Source organism: Eptesicus fuscus, chromosome 20, assembly GCF_027574615.1.
Source record: "Eptesicus fuscus isolate TK198812 chromosome 20, DD_ASM_mEF_20220401, whole genome shotgun sequence".
Lineage (NCBI taxonomy): Eukaryota > Metazoa > Chordata > Mammalia > Chiroptera > Vespertilionidae > Eptesicus > Eptesicus fuscus.
The window spans coordinates 34,294,643-34,313,815 of record NC_072492.1 but is presented as its reverse complement, the minus strand read 5'-3'; the positions used below and the strand labels follow the sequence as shown (position 1 = coordinate 34,313,815).

The following is a 19,173-nucleotide window of genomic DNA, read 5'->3' as shown; positions in this document are numbered from 1 at the left end:
AATTTGTACTCTTTTTGTGTCTAGCATCTTTTGCTCAATATCATGTTTCTGGGATTTAAAACAAAAAGTTTCCTCCTGGGGCTGATGTTTTGCTTAGTTTTGGATTTTATTATCCAAAGAGATAAGGTAGGGGACAGTTGACACAGGATTCCTCAGGCACCGATCACACGTCTCCCCAGACAGGTCTGGGAAAGCGTCACGAGGGAACTGGTAAGTACCTGCTCCCCTGGGAGTGAATGGAAAGCTCTGGGAGTTGCGTGGGTCCTTGTGCAGCTAGCATTTTCCAAGAGCTCAGCCATTTGCTAAAAAGCAATTGAGAAGTGAGGGTGGGTGAGGTTGCAAGTTTGAAATGTGGGCCCCACGGTAAATTTGTATACTCCCTCCTGGTGTCATGTCTTGCTTCCTAATTCGCAGTCACTGGGGATGCAGGGACGTACATCTGTCAGTTTGGGAGGAGGATCGGGCTTGGAAGAGGGGCACTCTCAACTCAGTTCCTCTCAAATGAAGACATGGTGAAGTGGAAAACCCACCTTGCATTTGTACAAGACTTTAGGACTTCCCAAACAAACACTCTCTATTCATCATCTGGTTAAATTCTCTTTTTTTTTTAAGTATATATTTTTATTGATTTCAGAGAGGAAGTAACCTGGGCATGTGCCCTGACCAGGAATTGAACCATGACCTCCTGGTTCATAGGCTGACGCTCAACCACTGTGCCCCACCAGCCCCATTGATTAAATTCTCAAGAAATTCCTAGGGTAGTTATGAATACTCCCATTTTTTAGATGGAAAACTATAGATTTGGATCATTTGGGCAAAAAAATGAAAAAGGATCGCAAGTCAAATTTATAGAAAATATTCCTTTATTAACTTTTGGTCGAGAATATGTTTGTATATTTTCAGAAAACAACTCCAAGACATGTGGATTCCTGCAACAGAGAGGAATTGACAGGAGTGCTCTAGCCATGAAGTCAGAAGAGAAACAGTCCAGAGATGGAAGACGCTGACCATGCCTTGCCATACTAGCAGTCAGCAGATGTGCGTCACTGCAGATTGCCCAGGACCAAACCAGAGAGGGTCGGACCTGCAATACCACCATTTGTCCACCATCCAGAACTGAAATATCTTTGCTGTTATGAACACATTAACAACTGTTGGACATAGAAACCGGGACTCAAAAGAACTGTTGGCCCAGAAAGAAACTCACTATAGACTGATTCATTTGCCTCTCAGCATAACTATTATTGCTTGTCTCATTTTCAGTTCCTATAAGTGTATTCCTAGTATCACATGAGCTCACTCATCTAGGGGAAAAGATGAACAACATAGACTGAAGAACAAGAACAGCATTGATCAGACTGTCAGACCTCAGAGGGAAGGTAGGGGAGGGTGCGGACAAGGGAGATAGATCAACCAAAGGACTTGTTGAGCCTAACCAGTGATCACGGACAACAGGGGGAGGGGGGCATGCATGTGGGGGGTTTGGGAAGGGAACGGGGGGAGGGGGTTGATGACAAATATGTGATACCTTAATCAATAAAGTAATTAAAAAAAAAGAAAACTATAGATTTGGAGAAGTTAATTTATCCAAGTTCCACCATCCAGTAAGTGCTGGAGCTGGTGCCTGAAGCCAGGTCTTCTGAGAGCCACGCCTTGTGCTGCAGCTGTTGCAGGAAAACTGAAACAACGCGAGAAAAAACACTTTCTGGAGGAAGCTGAAATCTGGACACCAGGAGCTGCCTAGGGCAGTCCACTTGTGGACTGTGGCTAAGGAGGGGGTAAGGGACAACAGTTTTACATAAACCACTCTGGTTTGGAATCCTCAATTTAGTGGCCTAGCTTTGATCCCAGCCTCCACAGGCTGGGTCCCCCTGCTCTAGGCAACACCTCTTGAGAGTCTCAAGCTCACTCCTCTAAAGACAGGAGTCACAGAGGAGGGGTCCTACAAACACTGTGTTCTGTCTACCATTCTCTACCATTCCCTTTTCTCTCCTGCAGGGTCCCCATGAAACAGCAGATGTAAAATAATCGGGGCCCTAGCCGGTTTGGCTCAGTGGATACAGCGTTGGCCTGCGGACCAAAGGGTCCCGGGTTCCATTCCAGTTAAGGGCATGTCCCTCGGTTGCAGGCTCCTCCTCGGCCAGGGGTCCTGGTCAGGGCTCATGCAAGAGGCAACCAATCGGTATGTTTCTCTCACATCGATGTTTCTCTCTGTCTTTCCCTCTCTCTTCCACTTTCCCTAAAAATCAATGGAAAAATATACTCGGGTGAGGATTAACAAAAAAATAAAATAAAATAATCAGGAATGCCCAGACTGACTCCCCACTCCCTCGCCAGGGGTTCTTTCTATAATCCCCTCCATTTGAGGGCTACCCAAGGTGGTTTCTCAGGTGGATGGCCTAGGCCCTAGGGCCAACTGTGGTTCACATTCCCATCAGTCCTTGCCTGGGGCAGTGTTACACTGCTTGATCATTCCCTGCTCCAGGCACACCCCACCCCACCTTTACAGTTGAGCTGAGCTATAGGCAATTGAGCACTCAAGCTCAGCCCAGCTATCAATCAACAGACTTCCAGTTAGTTCTCTCCACAAGGAACAACAGTAATAAATGAGGCAAGAAAGCAAAGCCACAACCTGAAAGAAAAGCAATATATTTCTCCATCTGGTCTACCCACTGCTGCAATCAGTCACTCCGAACATAGATGTGCAGGCTGCTGCCAAGGCCCATTGGTTCTTAGCTCATCGTCCCTATTACTTTGTGCAGGAATTCCACTATCAGCAATCCCAGCTTCCAACTCCCCCCTGTCCTTCCTCCACCATCATACCAAGGCTTCAGATAAATAGAAAGACGCTTGTCTTCATGAAATGTGTGAGGACTTTTGTCTCATAAAAATGGCTGCGAGGAAAGAATCATTTGTTTCTTTCTACTGTGCTCCCTTTGATTTATTATTATTAAGCAACTAGAGGCCCAGTGCACAAATTCGTGCATGGGTGGAGTCCCTCAGCCTGGCCAGCGAACAGGGCCGATTGGGGCAATGGGGAGGGACCACGGGAGGTTGGCTGTGGGAGTGCACTGACCACCAGGGGGAAGCTCCTGCATTGAGCATCTGCCCTCTGGTGGTCAGTGTGTCATCATAGTGACCAGTCGACCGGTTGTAATGGTTGATTAGGCTTTTATATATTTTTATATATATAGATTAACATCCATGGCTTGAGAGATGCGTATGGTGGAGAATTTGATCTACTTTCCCATATTTTTTTTAATTTTTTAAAAAATCCTGGGACTGGAGAGGCCACTATATATGATGAAATTTCTATTTCTAATAGAATATCAAGCAGGTGCCATCTCTTTAAGCACCAAATACATTGGCTGAAGGGATTGGACCTGGGCCAATAGTGTGTGAGTGCCCCATGAAAGGCCAGTCAATAGCTTGCACATGTGAAAATATAAAAGACATTCCTATCACCTAGCATTCAATTAGGCAATTTTTAAAAATGGTAGCCTGACTTAGTCTATGTGAAATGCTCTAAGATAGTATATACTTAGAAAAAAAATTTTCTTTTTTTTACTTCTTGAAGGGTTAAACAACATGTTTTCTTTCTTTCTTTTGGATGTTATGGATGTCAATGTCATTTTATTTTATTTTTCACCCATCTTCCACCCTCCTCCCCTTTGGCAACCATCAGCTTGTTCTCTGTACCTAAGGGTCTGTTTCTGGTTTGTTTACTCATTTATTTTAAAAAAAGATTTCACATATAAGTGAAAACATACAGTATTTGTCTTTCTCTGTCTGGCTTATCTCACTTAGCATAATACCCTCTCAGTCCATCCATATTGTCACAAATGACTAAGATTTTATTCTTTTTTATTGCTGAGTAATATTCTGTTTAGTGTACTAGTACATATATACTCACATCCTATATAATAAAAGCCTATTATGCTGTGTCCGGTTGTCCAGTTGGCCGTTCAACCAATCCAAGTGTAATATGCTAATGATATGCTATGGCTGCTCAACTGCTTGTTATGACATGCACTGACCAACAGGGGGCAGATGCTCCGACCTGTAGGTTAGCTTGCTACTGAGTGAGATGGGCCGGACACGTCCTGGAGCCCTCCCTCGGTCCCTCCCTGGCCCTGATCATGCACCTGTGGGGTCCCTTGGCCTGGCCTGCACCCTCTCACAATCCGGGACCCTTCTCCCGGATTGTGAGAGGGTGCAGGCCAGGCCGAGGGACCCCACTGGTGCATGAATTCATGCACTGGGCCTCTAGTCTTCCTATAAGATAATATGTTTCATGTGTACAATTCTATGCTACATGATCTGTGTATTGCACTGTGTGCCCACCACCCAAAGTCACATCTTCTTTATCCATTCATTTATTGATGAACTCCGGTTGCTTCCATCTCCTGGCCCTGGCAATTGTAAATAATGCTGCAATGAACATAAGGGTGCATATGACTTTTTGAATTAGTGTTCTTGTTTTCTTTGAATAAATTCCCAGAAGTATAATTGCTAGGTCTACGGCAGCTCTGTTTTTGAATTATTAAACATATGTTTTTATTGATTTTAGAGAGAGAGAAAGGGAGAGAATGACTGGGAAACATGGATGTGAGAAACATCTTCTGGCTGCCTCCTGCACGCCCCCTACTGGGGATCTAGCAGCAACCTGGGCACATGCCCTGACCAGGAATCAAATCAGCGACCTCTCTTGGTGCACCAAGGACGCTCAACCAACTGAGCCACACCAGATAGGGCTCTACTTTAAATTTTTTGAGGAACCTACCTCCATACAGATTTCTATCGTGGCTGCACCAACTTTCAGTCCCACCAACAGTGCACGAGGGTTCCCTTTTCTCCCCATCCTCGGCCAACACTTGTTGATTTTTTTTGATGACAGCCGTTCTGACAGGTGTGAGATGGCATTGTTCACTTCCTTGATGTCCTCAGCTCATGAAGTTGATTTGTGAACCTAGTGAATCTGACCGTGAAATTGAACACTAACGAAATGCTGGGAGATGGTTGTTTCCCTCGTGTATTTCAGCATCCTCCAGGCAGAACTAATAAATATTCAGCAAGTGATTAGTTGGTACATCCCCAGTGCGTCTTTTGCATATGCATGCCAGCTATCCCTTCACCAGCCCTTTTACTTGGTAATTTGCTAATGTACTGGCTGCACTCCACACCTGCCATTACTGAAGTAATTAGCTTAGTATGCAAACAATTTCTAAATTAAAGTTCTGGACTTGTAAAATCAAGAAAGCCTGATGATCAACGCTGTAACTGTGGTAGGCATCAAGTAAGGGGATGGATCAGAACGAGTCCTTTAGCTAGCCCACGTGCAGACCAGAGGGCGATACCAGGTGCCGGTGAAATATAGGACCACGACTGGAGACAGTGAAAGGGCCAATATTCAATGATTTTGTCTTTATTAAATTTATTGGGGTGACTTTGGTTAATAAGATTATATAGGTTTCAAGTACACAGTTCTATGATACATGATCTGCTTATTGCATTGTGTGCACGCCACCCAAAGTCAAGTCATCTTCAGTCCTCATATAGTTGGCCCCCTTTACGCTGTACTACCCCTCTTCTCCCTTTCCTCTGGTAACCACCATGCAGTTGTGTCTATGAGTTTCAGTTTTATATCCCACAGGAGTGAAGTTTAGAATCGCTCCCTTTCTCCTGCCACCCATATATAGACAGCGTGCAGGTGTGGGGGTAAGGCATTTAAGGCACACACAGTTAGAGTGGTTTTAGCCAGGCGAAACTTGAAATTGATACATGATGATAGAAGGGGTGGCTGCAGAGGGTATGAAGCGGGGCAAGGGTGGGAGCAGGTCCGACCAGGCGGGCGGCGCTGGCGGCCCATCCTGGGACCCAGGGCTCCTCTCGGCCTTGCACGGGCAGCGCAGGCCTCCGACCCGGAGAGGAGAAAGGAGGGAGAGGAGCTGGAGGAAGCGAGTGGGGATGGGAGGAGGGAGACGGGAACAGAGAGAGAGGAGCGGAAGCAGAGGAGGGAGGAGAGGCGGGCGGAGGAAGGGGAGGAAAAGGGAGGAAAAGAAAAAGGCGGCGGAGGAGAACGGGTGCGCCCCGCCCAGCGTCTGTCTACGCTCCCAAATCCGGGCTGGCTCTCCCCAGGCCACTGCTGCGGCCTCCGGTTTCTGGGCTCTCGGAAAACGCGGAGGCTCCAAATGCCCCGGCAGGCGCGTCCTCGCCGCGGCGCTCAGCCCCGCGCGCGCCCCCGCCCGCGCGCGCCCCCGCCCGCGCGCGCCCCCGCCCGCGCGCGCCCCCGCCCGCGCGCGCCCCCGCCCGCGCGCGCGGCTCTGGCGTCGGGGCATGCGCGGTGGGCGGCGCCGCTCCGGGCCGCCTCTGCCGCCGAGAGTAGGAAGCGCGAGAGCCGGGCGCCCGGCTGTCAGTGAGCGTGGGGCCAGCCAGCGAGTGAGCGGCTCTGCTCCGGCTCCGCGCCGCTCCGCCCGACTCTCCCCGGCCGCCGCTGCTGCCGCTGCACCTCCACACAGAGACCTCCACCGCCGGCCCGCGCCCCTCGCCCGGGGTCGCCCGCGCCCCGCTGCTCCGCCCCCGCCCACCCGGCCCTCCCGGGCTGCAGCTCCCCGGCGGAGGCAAGAGGTGGTTGGGGGGGACCATGGCTGACGTTTTCTCGGCCAACGACTCCACGACGCCTCTGGACGTGGCCAACCGCTTCGCCCGCAAAGGGGCGCTGAGGCAGAAGAACGTGCACGAGGTGAAGGACCACAAATTCATCGCCCGCTTCTTCAAGCAGCCCACCTTCTGCAGCCACTGCACCGACTTCATCTGGTAGGTGCGCTCGGGCGGGGCGCGCGGACCGCCCCCAGGACCCCTCTCGCGGCGCCCACAAGCTGGGGGCCAGTCCCTCCCCAGTAGTCCGGGATCCTTTCGCCCCGGGGACCCTGCTCACTCCCCCCAGCCCGGGTTCCGGGAGTGTCCACTCCGGGGCTGACTCGCTCGGGGAACTTGGGAGAGCCGGCGGGAGTCCGAACTCTCGCCTGGAAGGACACGCGCGCGCCCGGCCGCCCGGGCCACGGCCGCCCACGCGGGCAGGACTCTCGGGAAGTCATCGCCCGATCACACACCCCCTGCAGCCGCGGGGCTTGGGGGCGGGGGGAGGCTGGCCGCGCGCGGTAGCGACAGGGATCCCTTCCCCGAGTCTGGTGGCCCCGTGTCTCCGGGCGCGCCCGCCTTCGGTGCCGGCGGCGGAGCAGCCGTCTGCCGGGTGTGTGCGAGCGAAGGGGAGAGTGAGAAGGAGAATCCAGAGGGCAGAGTTTCCCGGAGCACACGCCCGGGAGGAACCGCGGCGGCTGCGCCTCGCTGTCCAAGTTGGCGAGCCGGGCTGGGCGCACTCGGGGGTGTGTTATTGTATGTTCCCCAGCGGGCGTGGACTCCACTGGAACCTTGGGTCGCTGCCTACTGTAGCTTGTATCTGCTGGGCACGGAAAGATTTTTGACTTTGCTGGGTGAGCCCAAAGAGAGACGAGGCAACAACAAACTGTTGAAAGCTTGCAGTGGGGGAGGGGGGTGGGGACTAAAACAGCCGGCAAAAGGCAGAAGGGCAGAGGGAGTCATTTAAAATAGACCCTGTCAACACCAGATTAGACCCGTCACCCTGTCGATGAGGACAGGAGCCTTATTTAAGAAAAATACTGTAAGGGCTCAAGGTGTCAGAGTTCAGGTAATTTCCAGTGAGCTCAGCTATTCTTGACTCGGGGTGGGGGGAGGTGAGGGGTTTGGCAGGCACTGGTAAATGCATGGGCTTCCAGGGGCCTCTGAACCCTGTAAAACTAGGTGAAATTGTAGGTGATCTTGATTGGTGAGATCATGACAGCTTTCTTTAGACGATTCTCGAAGGATCGGTGACCTTTCCCCCCTCCCCCGCCCGCCTTAAAAAAAAAAAAGAAAGAAATTCAAAAGTTTAGAAAGCTGGAATTAAGGGAACTCCAGGTCCTGCTGTTTGAGGAGCTGTAGGTTTTTGTGGGTTTCCCCCCCTAGGTTGCCGGCCACCCTGCCTTTTCTACGGCTTGTGCATGGATAGCTTCCCAAGGTCCCCAAGTCCGAGCTGTGGCTGGGGTTCCTGAGCTCTGCCCTCCCATAGGAGCAGCCCGAGAGCTGCGCCAGGTGACCGTGCCACGGAGTGCGCCCTGCTGCCAGCTGGCTGCGTGGCGTGTGTCTTGCCGGGGCCCTGGGGAGCAGCATGGGTGGCTGGCTCTGTGTGAATCCATCCCATGTGGGGGAAACACCTCCAAGGGCGAACCCCACAAAAGCGGCGCTAAGGTGTGCTTCGTTTTTCCTTTTCTTTTTAGACATCTGCTCAAAAGTACACTTTTACACGAAAAGCACAGCCACCTCTGTGAATGATTTCCATTGTGTAGTCAGCCTACGAAGCAATTGCTCTCAGAGGAGTAGGCAATTGTAGATAAGGCCATTTTAAAATAAGTTCTTGGAGCATCAGGGGAAAGAGGGTATTTCATGTGAAATCCCGCTAAAAGGGAACAGCTAGACGGCTGACGACTTTTGCAGGAGGTAGTAGGTACGTTAGGAAAGGGTCTGCAACGTACATACCCAGGCTGGCACATGGTTTTCCACTACCCGTTGCCCTGAAGCACTAGCCCCTGGTGACCTGATGTGGGAGTCAGGTCACCAGGTCTAAGGTGAAGTGGAAAATAAAGGTCAGCCTCTGTTCTCCCCCTCTGAGGAACCCCAGCCACGTTTCTCCACTCAGCGGTAGAGCAGCCACTTGGAGGTTGCAGGGTAATAATCACCAGGCTTGTCTAGCAGGGGTTTTCATTTTTCAGTGTTTCTCTGCGTCCTTGATTTGAGTCTTATTTAAATATTCAAGCACTGATAAGTTAAAACTAAGTGTTTGGGTTTCAAGTATTTGTTGTTGTTTTTTTTGTGTGTGGGGGTATGACTAAGTTAATTATAAAAATATGTGACGTGTTTTGTAAATGTAAAAAGCTGTGTAAAACAAGGGATTAGGACTAATCACCTTCTGAAAAAAAAATTCAGTTCATCCTAGTTGGAACCCTGTTTGTGATTTAACGCCCATGTCAAGGTTCCCCACTCGGGGAGTAAATCCTCTACAGGAACCACATAGCCTCCATGAGTGTTTCAAATGCTCTTGGTTCTTAGTGAAAATTAGATCATAATGTTAAATGCAGACAATAGGAATGCTTTGTAAGACCTGGCTCCTTTAAGCCGAAATTTAATAAAAGAGTGGTGCTGTTTGGTAATTTCTAGGCAAATAATATTTTTAAACAAATTCATAACAAATGAAGAAACCACTTTTTAGCTGTCTTTAGGGAGAAAAAAAAATTTTTCAGTTGGCCTTTAGGGACCAAAGTAACACACGTTGACGTGTTTTGTTTTGTTTTTTCCCCCGTCACCATAAGGCCCTTTTGTGTTATTTGAATGTTGTGGCCAACTGCTTTGAATATACAATTATGTGCTTGTCTTGAAATTTGAGTGTTGATAACAGTGTAACATTTTGGGAAGAATCTGGGTACATCGAAATAGTTCAGTGAGCCTTGAGACGGCAGAGAGATTTTTTTCAGAGTTGAATTTGCACCGTACTTTGAGCTATGTAGGCACGTTTCCCCAAGCAAATCATTGGGTTTTATGTATATTCCTTTAACGCTGTAGAATACTTTGTCACATAACTGACTTAAAATGTGGCATCCAACACAAAACATGTTAAGATATTTTGTTCTTGTTTCTGTTTTTCAGGGGGTTTGGGAAACAAGGTTTCCAGTGCCAAGGTAAGCTGCATGTTTTCTTTTCTTTTCAAGTACAACATGAAGTGGGCATTCCAAACAGGAACTGTATTTCAGTCTCCTTTTCTTTGTCATCCAAAAAAGTTATTTAGATATATTCAAAATGTGAGGGCTGTAAATGTGGGCCTTAAATAAGCATCATGCCGTATTGCCTAGTAATCTACATATAGAGCTGCCTTATTCTCATTGAAAAAAAAACCAAAAAAACAAAAAAAACACCAAAACCTTCCTGTAATTTTATCTTTCGCCAAGGATATTCTTGTCAGAAACTGCTGTCTTTGTGTGGGTGTTCAGAAAAAAAAAAAAAAAGAAAAATGGAAATCGCTTTGTAATCGTGTGGCTATTCTTGTTCTTCATCCGTTTTTGTTCATCTCTTACCCATGCATTGAGTTGGACTCCTAATTTTAGGGCATGCATTATACTAGGAAGTTGTTTGTTATTTGGTTAGTGATTGTCATCTAGAACAAAGTTTGCAGGCTAATTTAAAGTTGGGTAGATGATTGGATCATGACTGTGTGCTGTGACACATGGCACGTTTTTCCTTCAGCTTACATCGGTGACAACATATGATACTGCCCATTACATCCAGAAAGAAATCTCTGATTTCACATGTGTAAAATATATAACTTTTAATCTCTCCATTCTACTTGTTTATGCTTTTTTTTTTTTTAAGCATTTTGTAGTTTGTGAAGGTATCCCAGGTTTTATTAGCCTACCTCTGGCTCTGCTGCTCACTGTCCATATTATGTTTATTTAGTGCTGGTTACATTTCCCATCTGGGCATAGGTTTATTATTAGGGCGAGTGGAAAGTACATTCTAGCCCGGAAAATATTATGCTAACGCTGTTTAATATTAAGTGCAAGAGAGAGAGAAGACTGTACTTTTTGTGTCTTCACAGTTGTTGCTAGTAAGTTGATTACATTTAAAACCTTCTGCAAATTTGTGAACTTGTTTTTTTTTCTATGCAGGGTAGGGCAAAAGTAGGTCTACAGTTGTAAGTACACGAAACAGTTTACTCTTGTATTATTAATCACTGTATTTTCCATACACACAACTGTACACCTACGTTTGCCTCACCCTGGGCATTTTCTAAAGATTTTAGGTGTGGGTATTTTGTGATGTAATTAGTACTTGACCTTTCTTCACAATGTGCTTAAAATCCCTATCAAATAAATCACTTTGAGAGTTCCATTAGGAAATCAAGGGATATTCCTTTAAAAAATAAAGAGAGTATAGAAAAAGATGTGTTGCGCTGGTATCTTTATAAAAGATGAAGGTGTAACTCTTTCCATTTCTCAAGTTGTGGACCTGGACGTCTGAGGCAGTGTTCGGGCCTGCCCTTGAACATGATTTTAGGAAGCTTAAGGATGTAAACTTGTGACTGTGGGCTAAGGTGGTTCACATCTGGTATTTTTGGTAATGTGTTTGGGTGGGGACCTCTGGAAACTGGTAAGAAAAAATGTTTACTAAATTTCCTAAATAATAACTGGTAGAAAGTGGGTATGTTATTTTAAAAACTATGATGTTTTTCATACAAAGAACTCTGGGTCAAGTTGGTCCCCTTTAGACCTGCTCTTCAGAGCAGATTTTATTGGTAAAATCAAAGAATGGCTGCATTATTGGGCCACAGTAATGGGAACCTGAGTTTTCTCCCCTCACAGAGGATCTGTTGAACTTTTGGTGACTTAGCAGATTCATAGTCTCAGCATAACTCGCTTTAACCCGGATTATGATAGTGATAGTCACAAAAATTGTGAACACTTTATAAAAATGAAATTGTATTCTTTTCTCCCTTTCCACCCTCAGTGATAACTTCTGTTTAAGACAACCATTCATTCACTCAATCACACATACTTAGTATTTTAGAGTGATCAAATTTTTAATCATTCTGCAACTTAGTTTTTTCACTCAGCAGTGTATGGTGGATACCCTTCCATGCCAATACATCAGCTCTACCTTACTCTGTGTAGTGATTGCATGTGCAGATATAATCGGATTTACTCACCCATCTCTCTCTTGATGGGTATTTTAATTGTTTCTAAGTTCTTAACAGTACAGATATTGTGGTTGATAATATCCTTGGATACTTGTGTAGGTATTTCTACCATCGATACATAGAAGTGTGTGTATACATTTAAAAATTAAAAAACACACCCTGTTTTATTGATTTCAGAGAGAGAAAGGGAGAGGGAGAGAGGGATAGAACATCAATGATGAGAGAGAATCATCGATCGGCTACCTCCTGCACACCTCCTACTGGGATCAAGCCCACAACCCGGGCATGTGCCCTGGCTGGGAATTGAACCCGGTGACCTCTTGGGTGATGCATGGGTCAACATTCAACCACTGAGCCACACCAGCCGAGCATGGGAAGCACTTTTGAATCTTGAGCCTTTTCCCTGCTAAGATTATACCACACATTGTACTTACCTTGTGTGTCTCCCCGAAACTCTGCATTTTTTAGGAGTTAAGGGTTAAAAATCAGCTTCCCTTCGCCTTTGCTGAGGACATTGTATTGTGAAGGCCTGCTTCAGGGTAGCCATTTCCATCAGCTCACCTGAGCAGGGTGGTGTTTTATATTCCTCCCCTCAGAATGAACTGTGATGTTCGAGGGAAGAGGAAGAATAAGGAATGAGGCCCCCCCCCCCCCCCTGGCCACACAAGCTGAGGAATTCCAGAAAATCAAGCCAGTTAAAGGGAGGGTGACCTTTAACAGAACGGGGATTGAGTTGGCAGCTTTTCAGAAAAGAATGTCTAGTTATTCTAATCAGAATGCAGGGTCTGAGTGCCAAGAAGTGCGGGCACCAAGTGCCAGGAGATAGGAATGGGCTGAGGTCCAAGTTGGGCGGAACATGAGGTTGATCCCTCTAACAGAGCATTTCTCCTTCCTGTATATGGGGTTGGCCACCCCTGAACTCGAATAGGCCATTGATTTTTTAAAAAATTGATCCCAGTATTTTTTTTTTTCATTTTCAATTGCAGTTGACATTCAATGTTTTATGTGTTTCACGTGTACTGCAGAGTGGTTAGGCATTTGTGTAATTTACAAAGTGATTCCGGACCCACCCCACCCCGCCCCCCATAAGTCTGGTACCCCGTACCTGATGTCAGGATTTTCCGTCCTTGATCTTCAAAACATGGGTCAGCCTCTTGGCTCCGCACTTTCCATTGGTTACCCCAGATTAAAAGCTGTGCTAACCACAGATGCACTCTGGGGGTTATCTGTAGAGTGCCAAAAAGACAGCCCCATGGAAGAGTGAGTGCAATGTGAAAGTTTTACACTGAGGTCAGAACAAAGCATTGTTTCAAATTGGAAGATGAAATTGTCAATAATACCTAAAATATGGAAAACTGCAGTGGAGGTGGGCAGTTAAAATTGCTTTTTGCCCTGGCCCATGTGGCTAGGTTGGTTGGAGCATCATCTCATGCACCAAAAGGTTGTTCGTTCAATTCCCAGTCAGGGCATATGATCAGGTTTTGGGCTCAATCCCCAGTAGAGGCCATACAGGGAGCAGCCAATGGATGTTGCACTCTCACATCAATGTTTCTCTCTTCCCCCCTCCTTTCCTCTCTCTCTAAAATAAATAAATAAAATAATCTAAAAGAAACACAAAAAAAAACCTCTGCTTTTCTTTTCAGTAGTTCCAGCCCCCCCCCGCCCCCCCCCACAAAGATGTATTAATACTTGCTAGAAGTGGGACACACGGACAAAACTAGTGTTGGGTATTTCCATTTGGTGCTATATACTTGTCGCGAAATGATTTCTGATGCGCGGCTTTCGGAATTGTACTTAGTACGTTAAGTGAAAGTGTTTTATTGTTTTAGTCACACATCCCCACCCATAAGCTGATGTAGCGTATGAGTGCTTATTCTTCCGACGAGGCAGTAGAAACCTAATAAATATGTATTTTTGAAGATGAATCTGACATTCCAGTTTCCTTTTCTTTAATTTTTTGACGAAATAATGTACTGCCCTCTTGAGTGTTTCACCCCTCCGGGGATGCTGTTATTCAAATTTAAATTTTTAGGCACCTTAGCCCTTAGCTTGCTCATTCATTTTCCTGCTGAGGATTCTGATTTCAAAATGGCTCAGCTGCAGGCCGTCTCCTCGGGGGAGGTTCTGTCTCTACAGTCCTGTAGCCTTGCTTTTCCAGTCTCAGGATGCTTCCTTCTCCCCGTCCTCCCAGTCATTCTGAACAGACACGTCGCTGTTTCCCAGAAAGGGTTTTCTTTCGCCAGTTCTTTCCCCACCCTCTGTTTTCCCCCCAAATGCCCGTTTCCCCAGGGAGTCTTGGCCCAGACCCTTTCCGTCCGCTGCCCTCCCTGTCGTAGGACCCTCACCTTGGGTCGCTTCTTGTCTGTTCCTCTGCCAGCCTGCGAGCGAAGGCTGAGGCTTAGTTCTGTCTCCAGTGTTGAATGCAGTGCCTGGCGCTCGGTGGACTCTGTGTAAATATTAGGAGAGATATGACAAGAATGCCCATAACCGGGAGGATTACAGTGACTTCTGCCTGCCTATTTTTAAAAAAAATCTAGTTTATGATCCAAAGTTATGTCAACTTAGGGGAGATCTTTAGGTGGCTTAAGGAAAAGTACTTCCCGGAGCTAAGCCTACTTATTCAAAACATGGAGCAGGAAACTTTAATTTGAACCTCTAACAAGTTATACGTAATGCTAAACTTACAAAATTAGCACCCTAAGAGGAAACCACTTCATGTGCTGTCCTTCTGTCTTTAGAGAGGTACCCAAGCGTCAGAAATGCATCTTACTGTCACAGATAAAACGAGCATGTTGTGGGCCGCAGCAGGAGGGGGGAAATGTCCTGGATTGGGGGGTGGGGGGCGGGGGGGGGATGAAAAGCAGCCCCAATCCACGTGTCTGGTTCAGCCGCTGAAGTGTCCCGCTTTATGTCGAGATTGCTCATAGCTGACACAGATGGCCCTGCTCCAGAGGCAGTAGCTCAACATGACTGGTTCTGGTTTTCTTCAACAAGAAACGCACCCAAGACGTTTCTGGGCCTTGATGTTAGAGCCGTGGTCGGCAAAATGCGGCTCGCGAGCCACACGCGGCTCTTTGGCCTCTTGAGTGTGGCTCTTCCACAAAATATCTGTGCGACTGAAACGTACAGTGCGATCGAAACTTCGTGGCCCATGCGCAGAAGTCGGTTTTCGGCTCTCAAAAGAAATTTCAATCGTTGTACTGCTGATATTTGGCTCCGTTGACTAATGAGTTTGCCGACCACTGTGTTAGAGGAATAGTGGAGGGCACAGGAGAGATGCCGGAGGAGGATGGTAAATGCCTGAATTGCAGCCACTTTAAACGTTTCATCCGACCGGAAGGAAAGACAGAGTAATATTAATTAGTGCAGTAAGCTGGACCTTCAGGAGCTCTCACGTTGTGTATGGTTCCGTTCCAAAAGCACCCCAGTAAGCATGGGATAGTATCCCCTCCTTAGAAACGAGAGTGCGGAAGAATCTACCAGGCTGGCGGGTGGGGCGTGGGTTCAGATTCTAACTGTTCTGCAGAAAACATCTTTCAGAGCCAAGTGGAAATTTTTTGGGCACTTACGAAGCCTGGATTTATATTAGGAGAGGAAAGAATGATGGCGTTAAGGGAAACATGGAACATTTCTTGGTGACAGAGAATTAAGGCTTCCCTGTCCTCTGCTGTCTGTCAGAATTTCCATGACACACCCTTTATTTGAGGTCTTGTTTTCTACCAAGCACTGAAACCTCATGGTAGACTCAAACCCGATCCGTGAACATCTCAGTATTGGAACAGTATTAATAGTCAAATCTAATTGAGATTACTGAGGCTACATTAAAAAAAAAAAAAGCCCTCTGTTAAATTATACAAAGTGGAAAATGGTTTCTGGAAATAGGTTTCTATAAAAAAAAAGGGGGGATGGAAGGGAATGGTTTGATTAATTGTCAGCACAAGATAAGAATTATTTAAGAGGGAGTTCACAAAGTGAGATTAGCTTGAGGGCAGTTCATCTCTGGAGCTTTTACTGGCTATATATTTTGTCCAATATCTCTAGTTTGGGCATTTGGGGAAATACCAGCTCCATCGATAATATGCGGGGTGACTCCAGTAGGCAGTTAGGAGATAAATAATGAGGGTAGAAATATAGGATGGGAAGGTGTTACAGGTTTAGCTCCAACTTGGACAAAACTGTATGAGGAATGGGATAAGAGGAGAGTCCAGGTAACAAGCTGACTTCTGAGAGCCAAATTCTGTTTTAGAGCTGCTCGAACTCCCGTCAGCGTCAGTGATCCTGTGGGTGGGACCGTGAGTGTTTAGAGATGTGGATAGTAGCTCACGGACAGCGGCGCACCAAGTCCGATGTAGATAATTTCCTGTACTTTAAACACTAGCAATCACCTGTGTGCTTACTTCTAGACACTGTTCTAAGCACAGAATGGTTTCAGAGAGGAGGAGAGGAGAGGTAGAAACGTCAGTGATGAGAAAGAATCATTGATGGGCTGCCTCCTGCCTACCCCCTACTGGGGATCGAGCCCCCAACCTGGGCATGTGCCCTCACAGGGAATTGAACCGTGACCTCCTGGTTCACAGGTCGACACTCAACCACTGAGCCACACCAGCTGGGTATAAGCACTTTTCATTAGCACATCTGATCCTCACGATTCTGAAATGGGTAAGCAGTGGTGTTATCTCCATTTCACAGAGGAGGAAACGGTCACTGAGACACAGAGAAGTTTGGTAACTTGCCCAAGATCACCCAGTCAGAACATGGCAGAGCTGGGATTCAAACCCAGGCAGTCCGGGTCCAGGCTCCATGCTGGCAACCCACGTGCCCTCTCCGTGGCCTCACAGTTCCCCTTGTGTCAGACGTAAACTGCAGCACCGACTCGGTTGTGGAGGTGTGGAAGGATGAAGTAACATCCATTCACCTCGGTAATGCTTACATGCTTACTACCTGTCGTGGGAGATTATGCCAGACACGCGGACCTCCATTGACTCTCTTGTGCCAGACGCTGCGGGGACAGTCTGGTGTCAGGGAGCGTAGAGCGGAACAGCCTCGATGAAACAGCTCATTGTTGCCGAAGTCTGAATGAAGTAGTGTCGAAGCATGCGAGGAGGGGGAAGATGCCTGGGCTCCTTAGGCGGTGGCTTTGAATTGGGCTCTGTAGGATGCATAGAATGCCCTCTGGAGAGATGTGGGAAGAAGTTCTGCTGTGAGAAAAGTAACACAAGGAAAGGAGAGAGGGATGGAAGTGACTGGTACCTTCAGGGAGCCCCGTAGACCAGGAGGGAGGCCAGACTCTGATGTTAGTGCCGAGCCCCAGGCAGGAGAGTGGATCGGAGAAGTGTATGTGAAGTATGTATTAGTTCTTCTATACTGATACGTTACTTCCTTTTCTGTCTGTTTCTGTGTATGTCATGCTTCCTTTTCAGAAAAAATGTTGCAATTACAGGAGATTAAAGCTCGTATCTCCATGAAAGATCTATAGTATTGAAGCTTGGAAAACAACTTCTTGTTTTACAAACTATGCTGCTTGGACACTAACCCAGGGGTCTCTACTAGGACCAAGCTGTTGCCATTGATCACAGCATCCTGTGGGAAATCCAGGGGTCTTACGGCCTGGATATTATGAATGGGGAGAATAGCTACACTGAGTTAGTCTAGGTATGTTCATATGCATTCATAAGGGAAATGGCAAAGAACGGAAACATTTTACCTATTTAAAATCACCACTTTCTATTTGAAAAACTGCATCCTGACCCATTCCATGTTTATTTCTGGTTCATTATTCCTTCCTTCTTCTCCGTGGGGCCAAACTCAGGAGAGTGGCATGACCCTAATCAGAAACGTTTGCGAAGGACGGTGCAGGGGTGCTGCAGAGCGCCCCAGGTTGGGTTCTCACCTGGATTTCAGACTTGCAGACTAAAACGCTCTACCATGATGACACGTACTGGACGCTGTGCCCCCACTGCAGGGGAGCCGGCATGACTGTGCTCGCCCTGCAGGTACGGTCATGCAGCTGTGAGACCAGGCCGATTTAGTATGTTTCTAATCGCAGTTGTTTTTTAGTATCTGAAGCAATGCACTTAAGTAACTGATTCCTTTTAGTCATATCTTTTTTTTTTTCTTCCCTCAGGGTTTCTAATACAGTATGATTTGTGGTGCTGTTTGTTGTCATTGATAAAGCTCTCCTTGATTCAAGAAAGTTAGGCTCATGCTTGTAAAGGCTTCCATTTGGTGGCTTCCATTTGGATGTGTCTTGAACTGAAGTGGCAGTAAATGAGCTTACATTATTTTCCTGGTGAACGTGTGCATGTCACTGCGTAACTATCCTCAAACGTGGACACGGGAGATAACTCATTTATTGCATCTTGATTCTTAACTATTTACAATGTGGAAAGTAGTTTAAATCATACTTATTTTCTCATATTCTGCACAAAAGGTGCTTTTAAAAATGCAGCTGTAATCATGAAAAGTTGTGCAAGGGATGTTTACCGTTTCATAGGTGGATTATAAAATGCCACGTTGTGAGTCATTTGTCTAATAATAACTTTGAAATATTCTTTTGAGTAAATCTAATTCTTTCACATGCTGAGTGTTTTTGATCACTAAAGTGATTTTTGTCACTCTAGTTTCACATTAGTTACTTTGATCTGAGTGACTCATTAATGTGGAAAACTTCATCATTCTTCCGTTTTGATTTCATTTTCTCTCTATACCACACAGGTGCCTCTAAAAATCAAATGATCATTCATTTTAAACAGTTCAAAAGGAGACCCGACTGATGTTTTTTTTTTTTTTCTTTTTTCCTTTTTAGGTCCAAATTCAGGATTAGGGATAAGGGCTGAGGGATGCATTATCCGTATTTATCCCCCTCCTTTTTAAAAACAAAATATTTATTTAAAAATGTTTTTATTGATTTTTAGAGAGAGAGGAAGGGAGAGGGAGAAAGAGATAGAAACACTGATCGGCTGCTGCCTGCATGCCCCCTACTGGGGATTGAGCCCACAACCCCAGGCATGTACCCTGACTAGGAATCGAATTGTCAACCTCTTGGTTCATGGGTCGATGCTCAACCACTGAGCCACACTAGCTGGGATATTTTTGGTGCTTAATTGCACCATAGCACCTGCTGGTAGTGAGCCAAGTCTGTGCCCATGTGGTACAAATTAACTTGCAAGATTGCATTTTGTAAAGATGAATTATTGGGCGGGAGCTGGAATAGTTGGTGTGCTTAAGACTCGCCTTGTGGTCTAAGAGGAATCTAATAAAATGCTGTGGAAGCATAATTAAGATGGAAGGTAAAGTACTAGAGAGCATAGGATCACTCATGGTCGAGGCTCTGGGCTAATGAAATTCTTCAGTCATGATGATAATGAGAG

At 46.5% G+C, this 19,173-nt stretch overlaps 1 protein-coding gene across 1 annotated transcript in view; it reads left to right on the top strand.

Annotated features, from left to right (window-relative positions):
• The first annotated feature begins 6,402 nt into the window (after positions 1-6,402).
• The window catches only part of PRKCA (protein kinase C alpha), a 285,603-nt gene continuing 272,832 nt past the window's right edge, over positions 6,403-19,173 (top strand). The window contains exons 1-2 of the mRNA XM_008149401.3: positions 6,403-6,816; positions 9,760-9,791. Coding sequence (XP_008147623.1) covers positions 6,644-6,816; positions 9,760-9,791 — 205 coding nt within the window. The 5' untranslated portion in view covers positions 6,403-6,643. The remainder of the gene's footprint in view (positions 6,817-9,759; positions 9,792-19,173) is intronic.